Source organism: Gossypium raimondii, chromosome 2 (genome assembly GCF_025698545.1).
Source record: "Gossypium raimondii isolate GPD5lz chromosome 2, ASM2569854v1, whole genome shotgun sequence".
NCBI lineage: Eukaryota > Viridiplantae > Streptophyta > Magnoliopsida > Malvales > Malvaceae > Gossypium > Gossypium raimondii.
The window spans coordinates 45,964,824-45,988,660 of record NC_068566.1 but is presented as its reverse complement, the minus strand read 5'-3'; the positions used below and the strand labels follow the sequence as shown (position 1 = coordinate 45,988,660).

General features: G+C 34.4%; 2 protein-coding genes across 3 annotated transcripts in view; one reads left to right on the top strand and one right to left on the bottom strand.

Annotated features, from left to right (window-relative positions):
* LOC105789167 (homeobox protein HD1) overlaps nt 1–10,886 on the top strand; it is a 16,762-nt gene extending 5,876 nt beyond the window's left edge. Inside the window, exon 5 of the mRNA XM_052627664.1 lies at nt 10,731–10,886. Coding sequence (XP_052483624.1) covers nt 10,731–10,871 — 141 coding nt within the window. The 3' untranslated portion in view covers nt 10,872–10,886. The remainder of the gene's footprint in view (nt 1–10,730) is intronic.
* On the bottom strand, nt 4,909–23,837 carry LOC105789164 (putative disease resistance protein RGA1). 2 transcript variants are annotated; one of them, XM_052627663.1, is made up of 2 exons: nt 23,736–23,837; nt 4,909–7,308 (listed from the first exon to the last, which is right to left on the bottom strand). In XM_052627663.1, exons 1-2 carry the CDS (start codon nt 23,813–23,815, stop codon nt 5,418–5,420), a joined length of 1,971 nt encoding a protein of 656 aa, XP_052483623.1. In that variant the 5' UTR covers nt 23,816–23,837; the 3' UTR covers nt 4,909–5,417. The 2 variants fall into 2 exon arrangements, with proteins under 2 accessions (XP_052483623.1, XP_052483622.1); XM_052627662.1 differs by lacking the exon at nt 23,736–23,837 and having other exon boundaries at nt 4,909–5,104; nt 5,215–7,917.

Here is a 23,837-nt window from a genome sequence, read left to right as displayed (position 1 = left end):
GATAAGAATATTTTTATTTTTCATCATATGATAGAACTCTATGAATAAAATATAGAAAAATTATGATAATTACAAGTATAACTTAATTTATAATTATTAGTTAAAAATTACTGTAAAAAGGGAGATTTTAGTATTAATAAGTTAGAATTATATAAAAGGAATAAAGAGTTAGAGTCAAAGTTCTTTAAAGAGACAACATCAAGTCATATTCAAATAACAATGGCATCGGAGAAGGATTGAAGATTATGAAGTTCATATTGTGTGAAGTAAGCTCTCTTAAAATTATTATTTTTTATTCATCTGTTATTTCTTTGGTGTAGGTGAAAAAATAATTTTTAGGTTTGTTTTGAAAAATGACTCAAATTTCAACAACTTTTTTTAATCTCATCCCTAAATCATTTTTGATCCAATGATTTAAAAATGGTATAAACCCTGCCGGGCTTGTTTTCTAGACTCAACCTGAAAAATGAGCCTAAAATTTTGCCAAAGTCCGGTCCAGCCGCCCCTATTAAAATTTTTATATTATTATTTTTATATAAAAATAAATTTAAAAAATATAATACATCAAATACACTAAAAATATTAAAATAAAATGTTTCCCAACAAATTGAAAATAAATTTAATAAATATTTAATATTTATGCTTAAATAACACTAAGATATATGCAACTTAGCAAGCAAATTTCTTTAAAATAATAGCAAAGTAAATAATAAAATAAGAGTTATACAATATCTAAACAATAACAACAAAATAGTAGCAATATAATAACAAAATGACAGCAAAACAGTAGAAGCAGTAGTAGATTTTTTTTTTGCAAATTCGGGCCGGATTGGGCATAAGCCAAAAAACCTTACCTAAGGCCAGCCCATTTAGAAAACATGTCTCCTTTTTTGTTCAAACTTATTTTTTAAGTCTATATTTTTACTTAAACCCTCTCACTTTTCAAGCGAGCCTTTGGACCAAATAATCCGACCTAGGTGTAATTATACAAATAAAATTCTTCCCAAAATTTATATATAAAAAATGGAAAGGATCCGTGTATTATTTATCCTTACAAAATATCAAACAAAATAGAACGCTTTGAGAAAGAATATAATGAAATTTTTTGATTGATTTTTTCAGAGAGAGAAATGCTTAGTTTTATTTGACCCATGGGTCCAACAAAACCTAACCATTACACAATTAACAATTCCAATTAAATTAATATTTTTACTGTTTAAATATTCAAATGGACTAGAAAATTGGATTTAATAATTTAAATGGCACCGTAAATTATTTAATTAAATAAATGGATATAATAGAAATTAAATAGAATAAGAATAGAATTTAATAAAGTTCTCTAATTTCTAATTCGAATTTCGAATCTAAAACTAAAATAATAATAATAAATAAATAGAGATGTCTTATTCTTATTCGAAACGCCGCGTAATCTTTAACCAATTCTGCCTTTCAATATAATTACCAGGAGTAAATGCTATAGCCTGTTTCCAATACTCAACGGCTTGATCCAACCATAAAAATAAAAACATTTAAACTTTTTTAATTAATATCTAGAATAATATTCATAATGCTATCTCCCTTTTATGTTGATAAAAGAAAAGACCGGAGAATTAAATTTCGTGTTCGTCAAGCCTATAAAATTTTGAGTTTATTTATTTATAACAAAAGAAATAAGAAGCATAATTACACTTACACATAAAAAATCTAATTATTACATCATTGTCTTTGACACAAATCACATTACAAGCATACGTACATTGGGAATCAACCATTCATACTTTAACATGTATTGAAAACATCGAAGGCAACTTCAGCATCTTCAAAATTGACCTGTCATTTTAATAGATATACAAAATTTTAATACTAATGATAAATAAAGTAGTATTTGGTACCTAATTTGATTTAGAGATATTAGTATTTAAAAAGTTGATTCAAATAGCGTAGTGTTTGGTGACTTACCTTGTCTATTCATCATCTGTTGTTGAGGTCTTCATGGCTTCACAATAAAAGTCAGGGACATGAGCAACCTTAGACCAGTCTTCACCGGTTTCTTCAATGCATTTTTTTTTGTTTAACTTTGGACACCCTTCAATTCTTAATATTTTAAGTGCAGCGAGGTCTTGCATTCCTTCTGGCGGAGACGACAACTTTAAGCAATTTCTAATGTAAAGAATTTGAAGGGATGTGATATGTTGGAACCACGCCGGTAACATCAAGACATTCTCCAAGTTGCTGATGAACAAGTGCTGCAATGTTTTGGTGGATCCTAGTAGAATCCATTGGGGTAGTGACTCCAGCTTTGGCACTCCTCCAATCGCAAGGTTCCGGAGACTACCATATTCTTTTCTCTCAAGATCCAGCTCCCCATTAGTGAGATCAAGCTTTTCACAATCCGAAATTGCCAGAGTTTGCAATGTGGTTGGGTATTTTAAACCTTGTGGCAATGAAATCAAGTAGTTGCATTCATCGATGTACAATTCTCGAATGGCTGTGAGGTTTCGAATGCCTTCAAACAAATTCTCTAAATTTTCACATTTAAAAAAAACCCAAAGTCCGAAGAGAACTTAGGCACGATATTCTATTCTCTTGCAAACGTATGTTTGTTTTGTTGTTACCATTAATTTCCTAAGGCTAATTAGATACCTTATGTCTTTTGGTAACTCTTCAATTCCCCGACATTCATAAAGGTCAAGTGTTTGCAAACTCTGCAAATTGCAAATGGAATTTGGAAGTCTTTTTATATTTACATTGCTGGCTAGGTGCAAAATAACTTATATTGTTTGGCAAATGCTCAAAACTGCAGCCAGACAAATGTAGCACCCTTAAATGTTTAGACCTTGAGATGACTTTTGCAATAAGAGATTCGCTATCAGCCTTGCCTTCTTCATCTAACAAGAGAAGTGATTGCAGACGCCTCAAGTTATTTGGCAACTGGGAAGCATCTTGCTTCAATAGATCAAACAATAAATATTGAACATTCCCAGTCGAATAATGGTTACATGAATTCACCTCATTTTGCACCACTGATAATGCTAGATCATGTACAAGATCATGCATTTTGAAGCTGGAATGGAAAGGCTTATCTTCAACTTGGTGGAATAAAGATCTTGATAGCAACTCTTGTAGATATCGCTTCCCAATATCTTCTGGCTCTTCATTTTCGTACGGTGATTGCAAAAAGCCATTTGCCTTCCACAACGAGATCAAAAAGATATCATTCAATTCCAAATCTTTTGGAAAAACTGAACAAAAGGCAAAACATTGTTTTAAATACCAGGGCAAATGATCATAACTTAGTTTTAAAGCAGGCAAGATCTCATTTTCCTCCTGTTTCAACTTCCATAGTTCACTCTCTCTCACAAGTTCCCAATCATGTTGTACCCTAGTTGAACAGAGTAGGCTGCCTAAAGTCTTCACGGCCAAAGCAACGCCTTTGCATTTTTGAACAATTCCTTCCCCGATTCTTACAAGATTGACATGTTGTTTTTCTTCACCTTCTTTAAAGGCAAGTTTAAGAAACGATGATAGACAATTGTCATAAGAAAGATGCTCTAAATCATATCGAGGGATTGTACCTGTGACTGTAGCCACTTTGCGGCTATGAGTTGTGACAATGATTCTACTCCCTTGGGCTCCCCCACAAAACAAATCTTTCAGCTAACTCCATTTCTTCTAGAACCATAAAAAATCTTTTACCATTCAAACAATCTTGTAACACTTTATATAATTCCTCCTTATTCATGTCCTTGCATTTCATACCAGTGGCAGATTGAATGATTTTTATCATCAGTTGTTTGATGTCAAAATCCGCTGTAACACACACCCAGATTCTCAATTCAAAATGCGACTTCACACTCTCCTCATTAAACACCAATTGGGCCAGGGTAGTTTTCCCAATACCTCCGATCCCAACTATGAGTAGGTTTCCCTCTGACGATGTAAGCCATTAGTTTCATGTTTTTGAGTGAGAGGAAACTTGGCCTTGTTAGCTGCAACCTCATTCAATATCTCGTTTGCCTTTTTGATCTTATTGCCCATCCTAAAGCAACATGCCAAAATGCTTCCCTGTTCAAGGACTTGCCTCCTCAACGCTTGGATCTCGAACTCGTCTTTCAAATCTTCCATTTCATAGCAAAGCATCTTTGAACTTGTGCAGCCAATGACTAATCTCATGCTTCCGAGCCCGTTGTGGTTCAGCATCCAGGACCACAACTCTGATAGCAGCTAGGGTCAGCTTAAGCTTTTCAAACTCCCCTCGAACACCCCATGCCAAGCTAATTCTTTCATAGGTAGCACTCCCTAGTTTCTCCAATACTTCTGCGGCAATCTCGAATGCAAAGGATTCAGCCATGGTAATTGTTTCTTGTATGAATTTCAGTAATAATTTTCGGATACCAAGGTATTAGATGCCAAGGATGGCAGTTCTTGAAATTACAAGCCGACAAATCCAAAATGTCAAGATTGGATTAAAAAAATCCAGAATGCGACCCTGCCAACTAATATATTATCATTAGAAACCCGATATTAAATTTAATTGATTTAAACAATTATAGTAAAATATTTATTTACGAATTATGGCTTACTTTATATAAAAATATCTATTATCTTTAATCATGAGTCACACAATTACCATTTAAGTCATATATAATATGGAGCATGACAATCCTCTTAATTTTATAATTTATGATTTGGTTGAATCAGCTATAGATGTTATGATCAATTCGATGTTGGTTTGATTCTAAGAATATTGGTATAATTATAACAGTGAAATGTTTAAATTATTAATACATGAAACAACACATTAATTGGTAATGACCTCAACTTATAAAAAAATTATTTTTAAAAACTTTTATGTAAAATAAAAATCATGTATCATATATATAATATAAAAGAAAGAACTAAAATATATATGGAAACATAGACTTCTAAATTAATTATTTGAGTTCCAAAATACAATAAAGTAAATATATTATATCAATGGTCTTTGATACAAATCAACAATGGAAATTGAACAACTCAAAAACGTTGACATATATAAGAACCAATCCAAGACAACTTCAACATCCTCCACTTTAATAGATAAATAAATTCTATCACAAGAACCCTGCCATAACATTAAATTGAGACATCATATTTCTGATTAAATAAAATTCATTTATGCTAGTGAAAAATAGAGTGTATATATATATTGACATATAGTATTTGGTGTCTTACCTTATCTATTTCTCATCTGTTTCGTCACAATAAAAGTCAGGAACATGAGCAATCTTAGGCCAGTCTTCACCGGTTTCTTCAATGCATCTTTTGCTTAATTTTGGACACCCTTCAATAATTAATCTTTTGAGTGCAGTGAGTTGTTGCATCCCTTCAGGCAGAACCAACAGCTTTGGGCAAATTGAAATTTCAAGGCTTTGAAGCTATGTGAGATGTTGAGTCCACGTTGGTAATGTCAAGACATTCTCCAAGTTGCAGATGGCCAAGTACTGCAATGTTTTGGTGGATCCTAGAAGAATCCATTGGGGTAGTGACTCCAACTTTGGTACTCCTCCGATAAACAATTTTCGAAGGCTACCATCTTTTTCCCTCTCAAGTTCCAACTCCTCCATGGTGAGATCAAGCTTTTCACAATTTGAAATTGACAAACTTTGTAATGTAGGTAGGTATTTTAAACCTTGTGGCAATGAAACCAAGTTGTGGCATTCATATATGTACAATTCTCGGAGAGCTGTTAGGTTTTGAATGTCTTCAAACAATTTTTCTAAATTTTCACATTCAGAAAAGATCAACCTTCGAAGACAAGTGAGGCACGATATTCCATTCTCTTGCAAACGCGTCTGTTTTGTTGTTACCGTTAATTCTCTAAGGCTAATCAGGTACCTTATGTCTTTTGGGAACTCTTCAATTCCCCCGCATCCAGAAAAGTCAAGTGTTCGCAAACTCTGCAAATTGCAAATGGAATTTGGAAGTCTTTTAATATTTCCATTGTAGGCTAGGCTCAAACATCTCAACTGCTTTAAATAACTAATGTTGCTTGGCAATTGCTCTAAACTACACTCAGGCAAATCTAACACCTTCAAATGTTTAGACCTTGAGATGACTTCTGCAATAAGAGATTCGTTATCAGCTTTGCCTTCTGTATCTAATAAGAAAAGTGATTGCAGACAACCCAAGTTATTTGGCAACTGGGAAGCATCCTGCTTCGATAGATCAAACCATAAATGTCGAACATTCCCAGTCGAATAATGGTTACATGAATTCACCTCATTTTGCGCCACTGATAATGCAAGATCATGTACTAAATCATGCATTTTCAAGGTGGAAAAAAAAATACTCTCCTCTTCAACTTGTTGGAAGAAACATCTTGATAGTAACTCTTGTATATACCGATTCCCAATATCTTCTGGCTCTTCATTTTCGTATGGTGATTGCAAAAAGCCATTTGCCATCCAAAGGGAGATCAAAAAGGGATGATTGAATTCAAAATCTTTTGGAAAAACTGAACAAAAAGCAAAACATTGCTTTAAATACCAGGGCAAATGATCATAACTTAGTTTTAGAGCAGGCAAGATGTCATTTTCCTCCTGTTTCAACTTCCATAGTTCACTATCTCTCACAAGTTCCCAATCATGCTGTACCCTAGTTGAACAGAGTAGGCTGCCTAAAGTCTTCACGGCCAAAGCAACCCCTTTGCATTTTTGAACAATTCCTTCCCCGATTCTTACAAGATTGTCATGTTGTTTCTCTTCACCTTCTTTAAAGGCAAGCTTAAGAAACAATGATAGACAATTGTCATAAGAAAGATGCTCTAAATCGTATGGAGGGATTGTGCCTGTGATTGTAGCCACTTTGCGGCTACGAGTTGTGATAATGATTCTACTCCCTTGGGCTCCCCCACACAACAAATCTTTCAGTTCACTCCATTTCTTCTTGTCCTCGTTCCAGACATCATCTAGTACCATAAAAAATCTTTTACCATTCAAACAATCTTGCAAAACTTTATGTAATTCCTCCTTATTCATGTCCTTGCAGTTCATACCAATGGCAGATTTAATGATTTTTATCATCAGTTGTTTGATGTCAAAATCCTCTGTAACACACACCCAGATTCTCAATTCAAAATGCGACTTCACACTCTCCTCGTTAAACACCAATTGGGCCAGGGTAGTTTTCCCAATACCTCCGATCCCAACTGTGGGAAGGACAGGGATATCTTCCCCATCAGTTGGATTCATTAAGAAGTTAACTAGGTGTTGTTTAGCTTCATCTCGACCGATGACACTAGATGTCTTAACAAAGGAGTAGGTTTCCCTCTCACGATGTATGACATTAGTTTCATGTTTTTCAGTCAGATGAAACTTGGCCTTTTCAGCTGCAATCTTATTCAACATCTCGTTAGCCTTTTTGATCTTATAGCCCATCCTAAAGCCAAATGCCCAAGGATTAGAGCCAGAAAAGAAATGGCGTACCTTCCTTCCAGTGCTTCCCCGTTTCAGGACTAGCCTCCTCAACTCTTGGATCTCGAACTCGTCAATCAAATCATCCACGTCGTAGCAAGCATCTTTGAACCTTTGTAGCCAAAGACTGAGCTCCAGGCTACGAGCCTGTTGTTGTTCAGCATCCAGGACCACAGCTCTGATAGCAGCTAGGGTCAGCTTAAGCTTTTCAAACTCCTCTCGAACACCCCATGCCAAGCTAATTCTTTCACAGGCAGCACTCCCTAGTTTCTCCAATACTTTTCCGGCGATCTCGAATGCGAAGGATTCAGCCATGGTAATTGTTTCTGGTATGAATTTTAGTAATAATTTTCGGATACCAAGGTATTAGATGCTAAGGAGAGCAGTTCTTGCAGCTTTACACTGGAAAATAATGTCAACTATGGGAATCAGGACTGGTGCTTGAAGTTACAAGCCGACAAATCCAAAATGTCAAGATTGGATTAAACAAATCCGGAAAGCGGCCATGCCAACTAATAATCTCTATGCCTTGCTACCCAATTAATGAAAAGGAAAGGCTTGAAAGTTGAAATATAAAAATAGGTAAAAGCAAAAGTTATCACATATATCAACTTTTGGTGTTCACATATATCTTGAAAAATGATAAAAAATTGTTAAAAAAAACATCAAGTGTTGTTATTATGTAATAAATATTATGGTACACGTAATATTACTTATATAATATAATGGTTTTACTCGGTGCTTTTTTACTCACAATAGTGTGCCATAAATTTATTTTGTGTTAGAAAGGAAAAGTACGAGGTTTTGAAGCAACGAATAAAGAGAATTGTTCAACAACATTGCACGACGGGTGACGCCCCACACAGTACTCGTAACCACCCTTAAATAATTGAGGTAGTCCCCTTAATTTCAAATTTATACCCATAATTATATTTATTTTTGTTGATGATTTATTACCACGTAGAACATCACATCAATAGATAATGACATCAATTTATAAGACATAATTAATTTTTAAATTTTTATATAAAATAAAAATAATATTTTGTATATATAATATAAAAGTTCTAATTTAATAGTTTGAGTTCTAAAATAATTTTATAATTATATTTAAAATGAGTCTCATTTCTATAATTAAATTTCAATAATAAATGGTATTAATAAATGCAATAAAGCAAATATATTATTTACCACATTTTAGCTAATAATAAAATAATGGTGTAATCTTTGTTAAAAAAATTGTTGTACCATTATTTAATTTTTAATAATTTAAAATATTAAAATAAATATTTAATTTTATATTATTATCAATATTTTATAATTAAATTTAAATGAAAATGTATTAAAATTATTTAATTGATATTTGGGTGGGATCAAAGACAAAAAATTAATACATATTTAATATACCTCCACCTTTAATTTTTATATTTAATTTAATTTAATTAATCAAATTTATGAATTTAATTATTTAATATATATTCAATTTTAATTCATTTTATATTTACTTTAATTAAATTAAATCAATCAAATTTATAAATATATGGAATAAAGATAACATCACATTTATTTATTTAAATTATAATTTTTTATCTATTTTACGTTACAATATTATTTTTGAATTTTTTATGATCATAAGAATTTATATTTAATTATTTACATCATTTAAAAATACACAATTACTAAATTGGTCATTCGGTTAACTAAAATTTATAATGCTTAACTTTTATTACTTCTATAATTTAATCTTTATATTTTAGTTAATTATTCAATTGACAAAATTAAAAGACCAAATTCCAATTAACCTCTATCTTGAACTCATAAATATTAAATAATAATATTTTCAGACTTGATCATTGGAAATGGGATTCAAACCACCATTTTCAACACAGACTATTACATTCCAATTTAAAGCACAACAAGAATGAGCAACTCTTGCTCAACAAGTATAATCAGAACTTGTTAAGCATAGTTCTACTATTAATCTATATAAATGAGTCTTATTAAAACATTAAATCGAGAATTACTTAAAGCACAAGAATCTAGAAGTTATTAACTTTTTAATCATATAAAATTAATAAGTACACATTACCTAGAAAATATATTAGAAAAATTTTATAGATGTCTATTATTAAACAATATGTACCCTAAACAAAATTTCCCTCCCTAAGAGAGTTACCTAAAGTGAAGATGCTAAAACATGAGGAATTTTAGACCATTTCATTCTTTTATTTAATTTGAACCCAAAATTTAACAACATTTTTAAGTAAACCTTTTTAATGCATTTATCTAATTGTAAACTTAGGTGTTGCTTGTATTCGGATTTGGTCCTTCCAATCTTAGCCCTAAGCATGAGGGATCTTTGTTTCTGCCCGCAAAAGAATCTTGTTTAAAAAGCTTATAAGTTAAAGCCAAAAGATTTTGGTTTAATAGCTAATAAATCCTCTCCTTGAAATTTTTTTAAGTCCATGATTAAACACCCATTACGGGTATTAGAAGCAGTTAGCCATATTTTAACCTAAATTAAAACCTCTGAACTTTCTTTTTAGTCATAGCAAATAAGAGATGATTACACTCGCACACATAAGAAATCAATTTATTACGTCATTGTCTCTAATACAAAATCGGATTACCAATAAACATTGGAAACCAAACAATTAAAAAACTTTTAAGCATTTAAGATTGTGATGGGCTCTTAAGGATTGCGGTCAATTTGATAATTATCGAGGGGCATTGTTTTTTCGACCCAAGTTGGAGAAGTCAATGACTATTCATAATTATTATCTTGCACAGATTGAAGAAATTTGACAGAAGCTTGAGCTAGAAGGCTCGATGTCTTGCTAAGCAAACAAGCAAAATCAGCTAAAGAACTGGAGTAAAAACCAGAGAATGAAGAAGAATTCCCAGGGCTTTTCATTGCAAATGAATTGAGGCATAAAGCCATTACAATACCAGTCAATAAATTCTGAAAACGAAATTGACTCAAACCGAAATGAATCGAATCAGATTAAACCAATCCAACAACAATTAACATAGATTATTTTTATGTCTGAACAGGGTTTCAAATCAAGAATTGAGGATGTGAGGGAGGAAATATTACGCTAAAGAAGGGCTGGAAAATTACCAGGTGACACCACTACAGTGCTCAAGAACTGGTGGCAACAACACTCAAAGTGGCCATACCCAACTGTAACCAACTAAACATCAACTTCCAATTAAATATTTTTGTTTTGTCAAAACATAAACCCTTGAATAAATTAATGAGTTGACAAAATGCAGGAAGATGACAAGGCCGAACTTGTGGAGGAAACTGGATTGCAACTAAAGCAAATCAACAACTGGTTCATCAACCAAAGGAAGGGCAATTGGCACAGCAATTCCCAGTCGGTCACCTCCTTGAAGTCCAAGCGGAAAAGGTAGACATCGAGTTCCAAGCTGTTGATGGTGGTACAGCTTATCATGTAAGCTGTTTGGGGGGGGGGGGGGTAAATAATTGTGGGCTAACATTTTGTGAAGGTGCTGAAAAGAATTTGGGAAGTTGGATGTTTTTTCTTTAAAAAAAAACCAGGTATATAGGTTGTAATGGTAATGAGTTTTATGTTGCTTACACTTATAAGTGTTTTGGTTGAAGTTTCTAACCAAGTAAACTCGCATTCTTACTGTCAGAATCTCTGTTTGTTTCAACATGTCTCTAATTTCTAATGTTTCATATAGTAGTTGCGATGCAAGCCATTGTTACAATTCTAAACTCGAAAACAGAGGTTCATGCAAACTGATTTTCTTAACATTGATATGATTCTAATTGTCTTTTTTTCTTGCAATTTTGGTTTTCCTCTTCGACTGCATTCTTCGTAGACTTGATCATGGTGGCTGTTTATATATATATATATATATATATATATATATATCAGTACAAGTTTAGAAAATCTTTTGAACTGGTAAGAATATTTTTATTTTTCATCGTATGGATAGAACTCTATGAATAAAAATATAGAAAAAGTTATGATAATTACAAGTATAGTTTAATTTATAATAATTAGTTAAAAATTACTCACAAAAAGGGGAGATTTTTAGAATTAATGAGTTAGAATTATATAAAAGGAATGAAGAGTTAGAGTCAAGGTTCTTTAAAGAGACAATATCGAGTTATATTCAAATAACAATGGCATCGGAGAAGGATCGAAGATTATGAAGTTCATGTTTTGTGAAGTAAGCTCTCTTAAAATTGTTTTTTTTTTTTTTATTCGTTAGTAATTTCTTTGGTGTAAGTGAAAAATAATTTTTAGGTCTGTTTTGAAAAATGACTCAAATTTCAACAATTTTTTTAATCTCACCCCTAAATCATTTTTGATCCAATGATTTAAAAACTGTATAAACCCTAGAGGTGATTATGGGTCGAGTCGGGCTTTAACATAATTTTAGGCCCGTTTTCTAGACTCAACCTGAAAAATAAGCCTAAAATTTTGCCCAAGTTTGGTCCAACCGCCCCTATTAAAATTTTTATATTATTATTTTTATATAAAAATAAATTTAAAAAATATAATATATCAAATATACTAAAAATTTTAAAATAAATGTTTCCCAACAAATTGAAAATAAATTCAATAAATATTTAATATTTATGCTTAAATAACACTAAGATAGATGCAACTTAGCAATCAAATTTCTCTAAAATAATAGGAAAGCTAATAGTAAAACAAGAGTTATACAATATCCAAATAAAAATAACAAAATAGTAGTAATATAATAGCAAAATGACAGCAAAACAGTGGAAGTAGTAGTAGATTTTTTTTTTGCAAATTCGGGCCGAATTGGGCATAAGCCGAAAAAGCTTACCTAAGGCCCAACCCATTTAGAAAACATGCCTCGTTTTTTGTCCAAACCTATTTTTTAGGTTTATATTTTTATCCAAACCCTTTCACTTTTCAAGCGAGCCTTTGGACCAAATAATCCGACCTAGGTCTAATTATACAAATAAATTTCTTCCCAAAATTTATATATAAAAAATGAAAATGATCCGTGTATTACTTATCCTTACAAAATATCAAACGAAATAGAATGCTTTGAGAAAAGATATAATTAAATTTTTTGACTGGTTTTTCCCAGAGAGAGAAATGCTTCGTTTTATTTGACCCATGGGTCCAACAAAACCAAACCATTACACAATTAGCAATTCCAATTAAATTAATATTTTTTACTATTTAAATATTCAAATGGACTAGAAAAACGAATTTAATAATTTAAATGGTACCGTAATTTATTTAATTAAATTAAATATTAAATAAATGGATTTAATAGAAATTAAATATAATAAGAATAAAATTTAATAGAATTCTCTAATTTCTAATTCGAATTTCAAATCCTAAAATTGAAATAATAATAAATAAATAGAGAGCTTTTATTTTTATTCGAAACGCAGCGTGATTTTTAACTAATTCTGCACTTCAATATAATTACCAGAAATAAGCGTTATAGTCTGTTTCCAATACTCAACGGCTTGATCGAACCATATAAATAAAAACATTTAAACTTTTTTAATATCTAGAATAATATTCATAATGCTATCTCCCTTTTATGTTGATAAAAGAAATGACATACATACCATGGAAAATTTCGTTGTTCGTCAAGCCTATAAATTTTTGAGTTTATTTATTTATAACAAAAGAAATAAGAAGCATAATTACACTTACACATAAAAAATCTAATTGTTACATCATGTCTTTGACACAAATCACATTACAAGCATATGTACATTGGGAATCAACAATTCATACTTTAACATATATTGAAAACATCGAAGGCAACTTCAACATCTTCATATTTGACCTGTCATTTTAACAGATATACAAAATTTTAATACTAATGATAAATAAAGTAGTATTTGGTACCTAATTTGATTTTTTAAAAGTTGATTCAAATAGCTTAGTGTTTGGTGACTTACCTTGAGTATTCATCATCTGTTGTTGAGGTCTTCATGGCTTCACAATAAAAGTCAGGGACATGAGCAACTTTAGACCAGTCTTCACCGGTTTCTTCAATGCATTTTTTGTTTAACTTTGGACACCCTTCAATTCTTAATATTTAAGTGCAGCGAGGTCTTGCATTCATTCTGGCGGAGACGACAACTTTAAGCAATTTCTAATGTAAAGAATTTGAAGGGATGTGATATGTTGGAACCACGCCGGTAACGTCAAGACATTCTCCAAGTTGCTGATGAACAAGTGCTGCAATGTTTTGGTGGATCCTAGTCGAATCCATTGGGGTAGTGACTCCAACTTTGGCACTTCTCCAATCGCCAGTTTCCGGAGACTACCATCTTCTTTTCTCTCAAGATCCAGCTCCCCATTAGTGAGATCAAGCTTTTCACAATCCGAAATTGCCAAAGTTTGTAATGTAGTTAGGTATTTTAAACCTTGTGGCAATGAAATCAAGTTGTTGCATTCATCGATGTACAATTCTCGAAGGGCTGTGAGGTTTCGAATGTCTTCAAACAAATTTTCTAAATTTTCACATTTAAAAAAACCCAAAAGTCCGAAGAGAACTTAGAGACGGTATTCCATTCTCTTGCAAACGTGTTTGTTTTGTTGTTACCATTAATTTCCTAAGGCTAATTAGATACCTTATGTCTTTTGGTAATTCATCAATTCCCCTACATTCATAAAGGTTAAGTGTTTGCAAACTCTGCAAATTGCCAATGGAATTTGGAAGTCTTTTTATATTTCCATTGCAGGCTAGGTTCAAATATTTCAACTGCTTTAAATAACGTATATTGTTTGGCAAATGCTCAAAACTGCAGCCAGACAAATGTAGCACCCTTAAATGTTTCGCTATCAGCTTTGCCTTCTTCATCTAACAAGAGAAGTGATTGCAGACGCCTCAAGTTATTTAGCAACTGGGAAGCATCTTGCTTCGATAGATCAAACAATAAATATTGAACATTCCCAGTCGAATAATGGTTACATGAATTCACCTCATTCTGCACCACTGATAATGCTAGATCATGTACAAGATCATGCATTTTGAAGCTGGAATGGAAAGGCATATCTTTAACTTGGTGGAATAAAGATCTTGATAGCAACTCTTGTAGATATCGCTTCCCAATATCTTCTGTCTCTTCATTTTCGTATGGTGATTGCAAAAAGCCATTTGCCTTCCACAACGAGATCAAAAGATATCATTGAATTCCAAATCTTTTGGAAAAACTGAACAAAAGGCAAAACATTGCGTTAAATACCAGGGCAAATGATCATAACTTAGTTTTAAAGTAGGCAAGATGTCATTTTCCTCCTGTTTCAACTTCCATAGTTCACTATCTCTCACAAGTTCCCAATCATGTTGTACCCTAGTTGAACAGAGTAGGCTGCCTAAAGTCTTCACGGCCAAAGCAACCCCTTTGCATTTTTGAACAATTCCTTCCCCGATTCTTATAAGATTGACATGTTGTTTCTCTTCACCTTCTTTAAAGGCAAGTTTAAGAAACGATGATAGACAATTGTCATAAGAAAGATGCTCTAAGTCATATCGAGGGATTGTACCTGTGACTGTAGCCACTTTGCGGCTACGAGTTGTGACAATGATTCTACTCCCTTGGGCTCCCCCACACAAAAAATGTTTCAGCTTACTCCATTTCTTCTTGTCCTCGTTCCAGACATCATCTAGTACCATAAAAAATCTTTTACCATTCAAACAATCTTGTAACACTTTATATAATTCCTCCTTATTCATGTCCTTGCATTTCATACCAGTGGCAGATTGAATGATTTTTACCATCAGTTGTTTGATGTCAAAATCCGCTGTAACACACACCCAGATTCTCAATTCAAAATGCGACTTCACACTCTCCTCATTAAACACCAATTGGGCCAGGGTAGTTTTCCCAATACCTCCGATCCCAACTATGAGTAGGTTTCCCTCTGACGATGTAAGACATTAGTTTCATGTTTTTGAGTGAGAGGAAACTTGGCCTTGTTAGCTGCAATCTCATTCAACATCTCGTTTGCCTTTTTGATCTTATTGCCCATCCTAAAGCGACATGCCAAAATGCTTCCCAGTTCCAGGACTTGCCTCCTCAACGCTTGGATCTCGAACTCGTCTTTCAAATCTTCCATTTCATAGCAAGCATCTTTGAACTTGTGCAGCCAATGACTGATCTCATGGTTCCGAGCCTGTTGTTGTTCAGCATCCAGGACCACAGCTCTGATAGCAGCTAGGGTCAGCTTAAGCTTTTCAAACTTCCCTCGAACACCCCATGCCAAGCTAATTCTTTCATAGGTAGCACTCCCTAGTTTCTCCAATACTTTTGCGGCGATCTCGAATGCAAAGGATTCAGCCATGGTAATTGTTTCTCGTATGAATTTCAGTAATCATTTTCGGATACCAAGGTATTAGACGCCAAGGATGGCAGTTCTTGAAGCTTTACACTGGAAAATAATGTCGACTATGGGAATCATGACTGGTTCTTGAAATTACAAGCCGACAAATTCAAAATGTCAAGATTGGATTAAACAAATCCAGAATGCGGCCATGCCACCTAATAAATTATCATTAGAAACCCGATATTAAATTTAATTGATTTAAACAATTATAGTAAGATATTTATTTACGAATTATGGCTTACTTTATATAAAAATATCTATTATCTTTAATGATGAGTTATACAATTACCATTTAAGTCATATATATATGGAGCATGACAATCCTCTTAGTTTTTATAATTTATGATTTGGTTGAATCGGATATAGATGGTATAATCGATTCGATCATTGATCCGATTCTAAGAATATTAATATAATTATAACAGTGAAATGTTTAAAATATCAATTTTAAATCCATAATTATTAATACATAAAACAACACATTAATTGATAATGACGTCAACTAATAAAAAACAATTATTTTTAAAACTTTTATGTAAAATAAAAATCATGTATCATATATATAACATAAAAGAAAGAACTAAAATATATATGGAAACATAGAGTTCTAAATTAATTCTTTGAGCTCCAAAATACAATAAAGTAAATATATTATATCAATGGTCTTTGATACAAAATCAAATTACAAAAAAACAATGGAAATTGAACAACTCAAAGACGTTGACATATATAAAAACCAATCCAAGACAACTTCAACATCCTCCACTTTAATAGATAAATAAATTCTATCAGAAGAACCCTGCCATCATATTTCAGATTAAATAAAATTCATTTATGCTAGTGAAAAATAGTGTATATATATTGATATATAGTATTTGGTGTCTTACCTTATCTATTTGTCATCTGTTTCGTCACAATAAAAGTCAGGAACATGAGCAATCTTAGGCCAGTCTTCACCGGTTTCTTCAATGTATCTTTTGCTTAATTTTGGACATCCTTTAATAATTAATCTTTTGAGTGCAGTGAGGTGTTGCATCCCTTCGGGCAAAAGCAACAGCTTTGGGCAAAATAAAATTTCAAGACTTTGAAGCGATGTGAGATCTTGGAACCACGTTGGTAACGTCGAGAGATTCTCCAATTCTCTAATAAACAAGTGCTGCAAAGTTTTGGTGGATCCTAGAAGAATCCATTGGGGTAGTGACTCCAGCTTTGGCACTCCTCCGATAAACAATTTTCGGAGGCTACCATCTTCTTTCCCTCTCAAGTTCCAACTCCTCCATGGTGAGATCAAGCTTTTCACAATTTAAAATGAACAAAGTTTGTAATGTAGGTAGGTATTTTAAACCTTGTGGCAATGAAACTGTTGAGCATTGGTCTGCAATGCAACAAACTACCAGCATCGTGAGCAGCAGCAGCATGTCTGTTTGAAGATTGAACCGGAAGCAACTTTTTTGTTTAAATTTTGTATTTTTTGTGATGTTAACAAGTTGGCAAGTAGCTTGATATCTAAAGCTAGTATTTTTAGATTTGAAATTGATGGATGTAACAGCTGAATTTTTCAGCTTTTCTTTTGTAATATTTTAGTTGGCAACTTGCCAAATTTGGTAGGAGCAGTTACAGTTTAGGTAACTGACTTATTATTATTATTATTTTGTAACTCCTTTATATTTTGAAATGAAAATAAAAGCTGATGGATTTTTGCTTCATCGGTTACATGCTGCTCTTAGTCTTTCTTTTGTTTTCATTGTTTTGTTTTGCTGTTGCTTAGTGAAACTTCCTTTTTGATTTAGTTGCTGCCAAATTTATCCAACAAATGGTAATCAGAGCCTCCTATCTTTGAGGACCTCTGTTGTTTATGTTTTAGTTTTTTCAAAACAAAGTCAGTTTTTTTGTGTTTTCAAAGTCAGTCTTGGCAGCATGAGTTTTGCTCCTCCTCCACCACCAGTTTTTGCTGGAGACAACTACCACATTTGGGTTGTCAAAATGAAGACATATCTTCAAGCACTTGACCTCTGGAGTGCAGTTGAGAGTGATGCCGAGCCAGCACCGTTAAGAGCAAATCCTACCATTGCTCAGATCAGGCAACATGGTGAGGAACGAGCCAAGAAACACAAAGCTATGACCTGTTTGCAGAATGGAGTGTCAGATGTTATTTTCACTCGTATCATGGCCTGTGACTCTCCCAAGCAGGCATGGGACAGGCTAAAAGAGGAATTTATGGGATCAGACAAGACCAGGCAGCAACAAGTCATCAACCTGAGAAGGGAGTTTGAAAACTTAAAGATGAAGGAGTCAGAAACCATTAAACAGTATTCTGACAGGATAATGGCTACTGTCAATAACATAAGACTCCTAGGAGAGGACTTTAGTGACAGTAGAGTGGTTGAGAAGGTGATTACTACTCTTCCAGAGAGGTTTGAATAAAAAATCTCCTCACTGGAGGATTCGAGGGACCTTACAACCATTTCATTGTCTGAATTGGTTAATTCACTCTATGCACTTGAGCAGAGAAGGGCTAGCAGACAGGAGGAAAACCCTGAAGGTGCCTTTCAAGAAAGAACCAGGGAAGGGTCTAGCTCAAATCAGAGAGCTAAGAAACCTTGGCTTGAAAGGAAGGACAAGGCAATGAGAGAATCAAACAGAGAAGCAAGCAGAAGGAGGTTTCCACCATGCATTCACTGCAAGAAGACCAATCACCTGGAAAAATTTTGCTGGACCAGACCAGACATACAGTGCAAAGCTGTAAGAAGTATGGCCATCATGAGAAAATCTGTAGAAGTCATGAGAAGGCACAAGCACAGCCAGTATAAGTCAAGTTTGCTGAGGATGTCCAAGCTTAGGAGGAGCATGTATTTACAGCTTCATGTTTTGCAGCTAATAGCAAGAGCAGTTGGCTTGTGGATAGTGGCTGCTCACACCACATAGCTGCAGATGAGAGCCTTTTCAAGAACCTTGACAGGAGCTATGTCTCGAAGGTCAGGATAGGCAATGGTTGATTGAAGCAAAAGGCAGAGGTGATGTGGTGATTCACACTAGTTCAGGTAACAAAATCATTTCTGATGTGCTCTATGTGCCAGAAATAGACCAAAATTTACTCAGTGTAGGTCAGCTAGTCAAGAAAGGCTTTTCACTAGTTTTCAAGAATGATTCTTGTGTTATAAGTGATGCTCATGGTAGGGAGATTGTCTCAGCACCTATGGGAGACAAATGTTTTATGCTGGATGTGAGCCAGCTTGAGAAAAGTGCCTATACAATCTCAGTTGACAATACTGATCTTTGGCACAAGAGGTTTGGCTATGTTAACCTCAAATCACTTGATTTGCTGCACAAAATGAACATGACAGAGGACATGGTGAAGGTTAGTGCAAGTGAAGGTGTTTGCGAGGTGTGTCAGCTTGGCAAACAAGCCAGGTTGCCCTTTTCAGCTAACCAGGCATGGAGGGCTCGAGACAGACTTGAGTTGGTGCACTCAGATGTCTGTGGACCAATGAAGACACCTTCACTAAATGGCAGTAAGTACTTTGTTTTGTTTATTGACGATTTGACCAGATTTTGTTGGGTGTACTTTATGAAACAGAAGTCAGAGGTGTTTGACATGTTTGTGAAGTTCAAGGCTTGGGCAGAAAATCAAGCAGGCTGCAAGATTAAGGCCCTAAGGACAGAAAATGGCACAGAATACCTGTCTGAGAAATTCCAGAAGCTATGTAAGGAGACTGGAATCCATCATCAGTTGACCACAGTGTACACTCCTCAGCAAAATGGAGTGAGTGAGAGGAAGAACAGGACAGTGATGAACATGACCAGATGTTTGTTGTTCCAAAGCAGGCTTCCAAGCATTTTTTGGGCTGAAGGTGTCAACACTTCAGTGTATTTGCTCAACAAACTGCCAACACATGCTGTGAATGACAAGACACCTTTTGAAGCATGGTATGATCTTAAACCAACTGTTTCCCATTTAAAAGTGTTTGGTTGCATGTGTTTTGTACTTGTCCCTGCAGAAAGAAGAACCAAGCTCGAGAAGAGGTCAGTTCCTGGTATATTTGTTGGCTACAGTAGCTACAAGAAGGGCTACAGAGTATTTGATCCCTCAACCAAGAAGATTTTGGTAAGCAGGGATGTCAAATTCGATGAAGGAAGGTTTTGGAGTCTAGATGGCTCTAACACAAGTCAGTTTGAAGAAGAGCAGATTGATAGCAATCTGGAATTGGCAGAAAATGAAGTTAGTAATGCCAATGTAGATGATGCTCCTGTGAGAGGGACCAGGTCTATTGCTGATATCTACCAAAGATGCAATATGGCCATTGTTGAACCCTCAAATTATGAAGAGGCTGCTAGAAGCAAGAGCTGGAGGAAAGCTATGGAGGCTGAAATCGATATGATCACAAGAATGATACTTGGGATCTAGTGGACAGGCCTGAACACAGGAAGGTCATTGGTGTCAGGTGGGTTTACAAGGCAAAGTTCAATGCAGATGGCTCTCTGAACAAGCACAAGGCAAGGCTTGTGGTGAAAGGGTATAGCCAACAGGCTGGCATTGATTTTGAGGAGACTTTTGCTCTAGTAGCAAGGCTGGACACTATCAAATTGTTATTTGCCTTGGCTGCACAGAAACACTGGAAGGTTCACCAGCTTGATGTCAAGTCAGCTTTTCTGAATGGCTTCCTTAAAGAGGAGATATATGTAGAACAGCCTGATGGTTTCAAAGTCCAAGGAATGGAGGACAAGGTTTATAGGCTGAAGAAGGCACTTTATGGTTTAAAACAGGCTCCTCGAGCCTGGTATGACAGAATTGATGAGTATCTGTCTAATCTCAACTTTGAGAAAAGTTTGAGTGAACCAACCTTGTTTGTGAAGAAGTCCAATGATGAGACACTTCTGATTGTGTCAATATATGTAGATGATTTACTAGTAATTGGAAGCAAAATTGAACTGATTCAAGAATTTAAGGAGAAAATGCAGGACATGTTTGATATGACAGACTTGGGGATTATGAGCTATTTTTTTGGTATGGAAGTGTGTCAGATTGACCAAGGTATTTTCATTGGTCAACATGCCTTTGCCTCGAAATTACTCACTAAATTTCACATGGAAAATTGCAAGCCAGTGAGTACACCTCTAGTCATGGGACAGAAGTTGAGCAGCTATGGAGATGAAGAAAAGGTGGATGAAAGAGAGTATAGAAGTCTAATTGGATGTTTGCTATACTTGACAGCAACTAGACCTGACCTTATGCATTCGGTCAGTTTTCTATCTCGTTTTATGTATAGCTGCAACACATCACATTTAAAGGCTGCAAAGAGAATCCTCAGGTATGTGAAAGGAACCTAGAAGTTTGGAGTGATGTTCAAGACAGGAGGTCAGCTGAAGTTATCTGGCTACTCAGACAGTGACTGGGGAGGTTCGATTGATGATATGAGGAGTACCTCAGGCTACCTCTTTTCTCTTGGTTCAGGAGCTTTCTGTTGGAGCTCTAAAAAGCAACAAACAGTTGCTCAATCAACTGCTGAGGCAGAGTACATAGCAGCAGCTAGAGCAGTAAGCCAAGCTATTTGGCTTAGAAAATTATTGTGTGATTTGAATGAGGAACAATTTGAGCCTACTGAGATTATGGTTGATAATCAATCAGCAATAGCTATCTCTAAAAATGCTGTTTTTCATGGCAAAACAAAGCATTTTAAGCTCAAATTTTATTTTGTTCGAGAGGCAGTACAATCAAAGGATGTGAATCTTGCATATTGTAGTTCACAAGATCAATTGGCTGACATTTTGACAAAGCCTCTTGGCACAATCAGGTTTGAATTCTTACGAGATTCGATTGGTGTTTGTTGCCTACAGTCCAAGGAGGAGTGTTGAGCATTGGTCTGCAATGCAACAAACTACCAAAGATTGTGAGCAAAGCAATGACATGTTTGTTTGAAGATTGAACCGAAGCAACTTTTTGTTTAAATTTTGTATTTTTGTGATGTTAACAAGTTGGCAAGTAGCTTGATATCTAAAGCTAGTATTTTTAGATTTGAAATTGATGGATGTAACAATTTGAATTTTTCACTTTTCTTTTGTAATATTTTAGTTGGCAACTTGCCAAATTTGGTAGGAAGCTGATTTAGGTAATCGACTTGGCGATTTTTTTTTTGTAACTCCTTTATATTTTGAAATGAAAATGAAAGCTAATGGATTTTTGCTTCATCGGTTACATGCTGCTCTTAGTCTTTCTTTTGTTTTCATTGTTTTGTTTTGCTGTTGCTTAGTGAAACTTCCTTTTTGATTTAGTTGCTGCCAAATTTATCCAACAGAAACCAAGTTGTGGCATTCATATATGTAAAATTCTCGGAGAGCTGTTAGGTTTTGAATGTCTTCAAACAATTTTTCTAAATTTTCACATTCAGAAAAGATCAACCTTCGAAGACAAGTGAGGCACGATATTCCATTCTCTTACAAACGCGTCTGTTTTATTGTTACCGTTAATTCTCTAAGGCTAATCAGGTACCTTATGTCTTTGGGTAACTCTTCAATTCCCCTGCATCTAGAAAGGTCAAGTATTTGCAAACTCTGCAAATTGCAAATGGAATTTGGAAGTCTTTTAATATTTCCATTGTAGCTTAGGCTTAAATATCTCAACTGCTTTAAATAACGTATGTTGTTTGGCAATTGCTTTAAACTGCACTTACCAAAATCTAACACCCTCAAATGTTTAGACCTTGAGATGACTTCTGCAATAAGAGATTCGTTATCAGCCTTGCTTTCTTCATCTAATAAGAAAAGTGATTGCAGACAACCCAAGTTATTTGGCAACTGGGAAGCATCCTGCTTCGATAGATCAAACTATAAATGTCGAACATTCCCAGTCGAATAATGGTTACATGAATTCACCTCATTTTGCACCACTGATAATGCAAGATCATGTACTAAATCATGCATTTTCAAGGTGGGAAAAGGAATCCCATCTTTACCTTGTTGGAAGAAAGATCTTGATAGTAACTCTTGTATATACCGATTCCCAATATCTTCTGGCTCTTCATTTTCGTATGGTGATTGCAAAAAGCCATTTGCCATCCAAAAGGAGATCAAATTGGGATGATTGACTTCAAAATATTTTGGAAAAACTGAACAAAAAGCAAAACATTGCTTTAAATACCAGGGCAAATGATCATAACTTAGTTTTAGAGCAAGCAAGATGTCATTTTCCTCCTGTTTCAGCTTCCATAGTTCACTATCTCTCACAAGTTCCCAATCATGTTGTACCCTAGTTGAGCAGTAGTAGGTCGCCTAAAGTCTTCACTACCAAAGCAACCCCTTTGCATTTTTGAACAATTCCTTCCCTATTCTTACAAGATTGTCATGTTGTTTCTCTTCACCTTCTTTGAAGGCAAGTTTAAGAAACAATGATAGGCAATTGTCATAAGAAAGATGCTCTAAATCGTATGGAGGATTGTGCTGTGATTGTAGCCACTTTATGCTACGAGTTGTGACAATGATTCTACTCCCTTGGGCTCCCCACACAACAAATCTGTCACTCACTCCATTTCTTCTTGTCCTCGTTCGGACATCATCTAGTACCATAAAAAATCTTTTACCATTCAAACAATCTTGCAAAACTTTATGTAATTCCTCCTTATTCATGTCCTTGCAGTTCATACCAGTGGCAGATTTAATGATTTTTATCATCAGTTGTTTGATGTCAAAATCCTCTGTAACACACACCCTGATTCTCAATTCAAAATGCGACTTCACACTCTCCTCGTTAAACACCAATTGGGACAGGGTAGTTTTCCCAATACCTCCGATCCCAACTGTGGGAAGGACAGAGATATCTACCCCATCAGTTGGATTCATTAAGAAGTTAACTAGGTGTTGTTTAGCTTCATCTCGACCGATGACACTAGATGTCTTAACAAAAGAGTAGGTTTACCTCTCACGATGTATGACATTAGTTTCATGTTTTTCAGTGAGATGAAACTTGGCCTTTTCAGCTGCAATCTTATTCAACATCTCGTTAGCCTTTTTGATCTTA

What these genes read in the sequence shown, in the direction of transcription:
- LOC105789164 (XM_052627662.1), bottom strand. Translation starts at nt 7,769, where the DNA reads ATGGCTGAATCCTTCGCATTCGAGATCGCCGGAAAAGTATTGGAGAAA.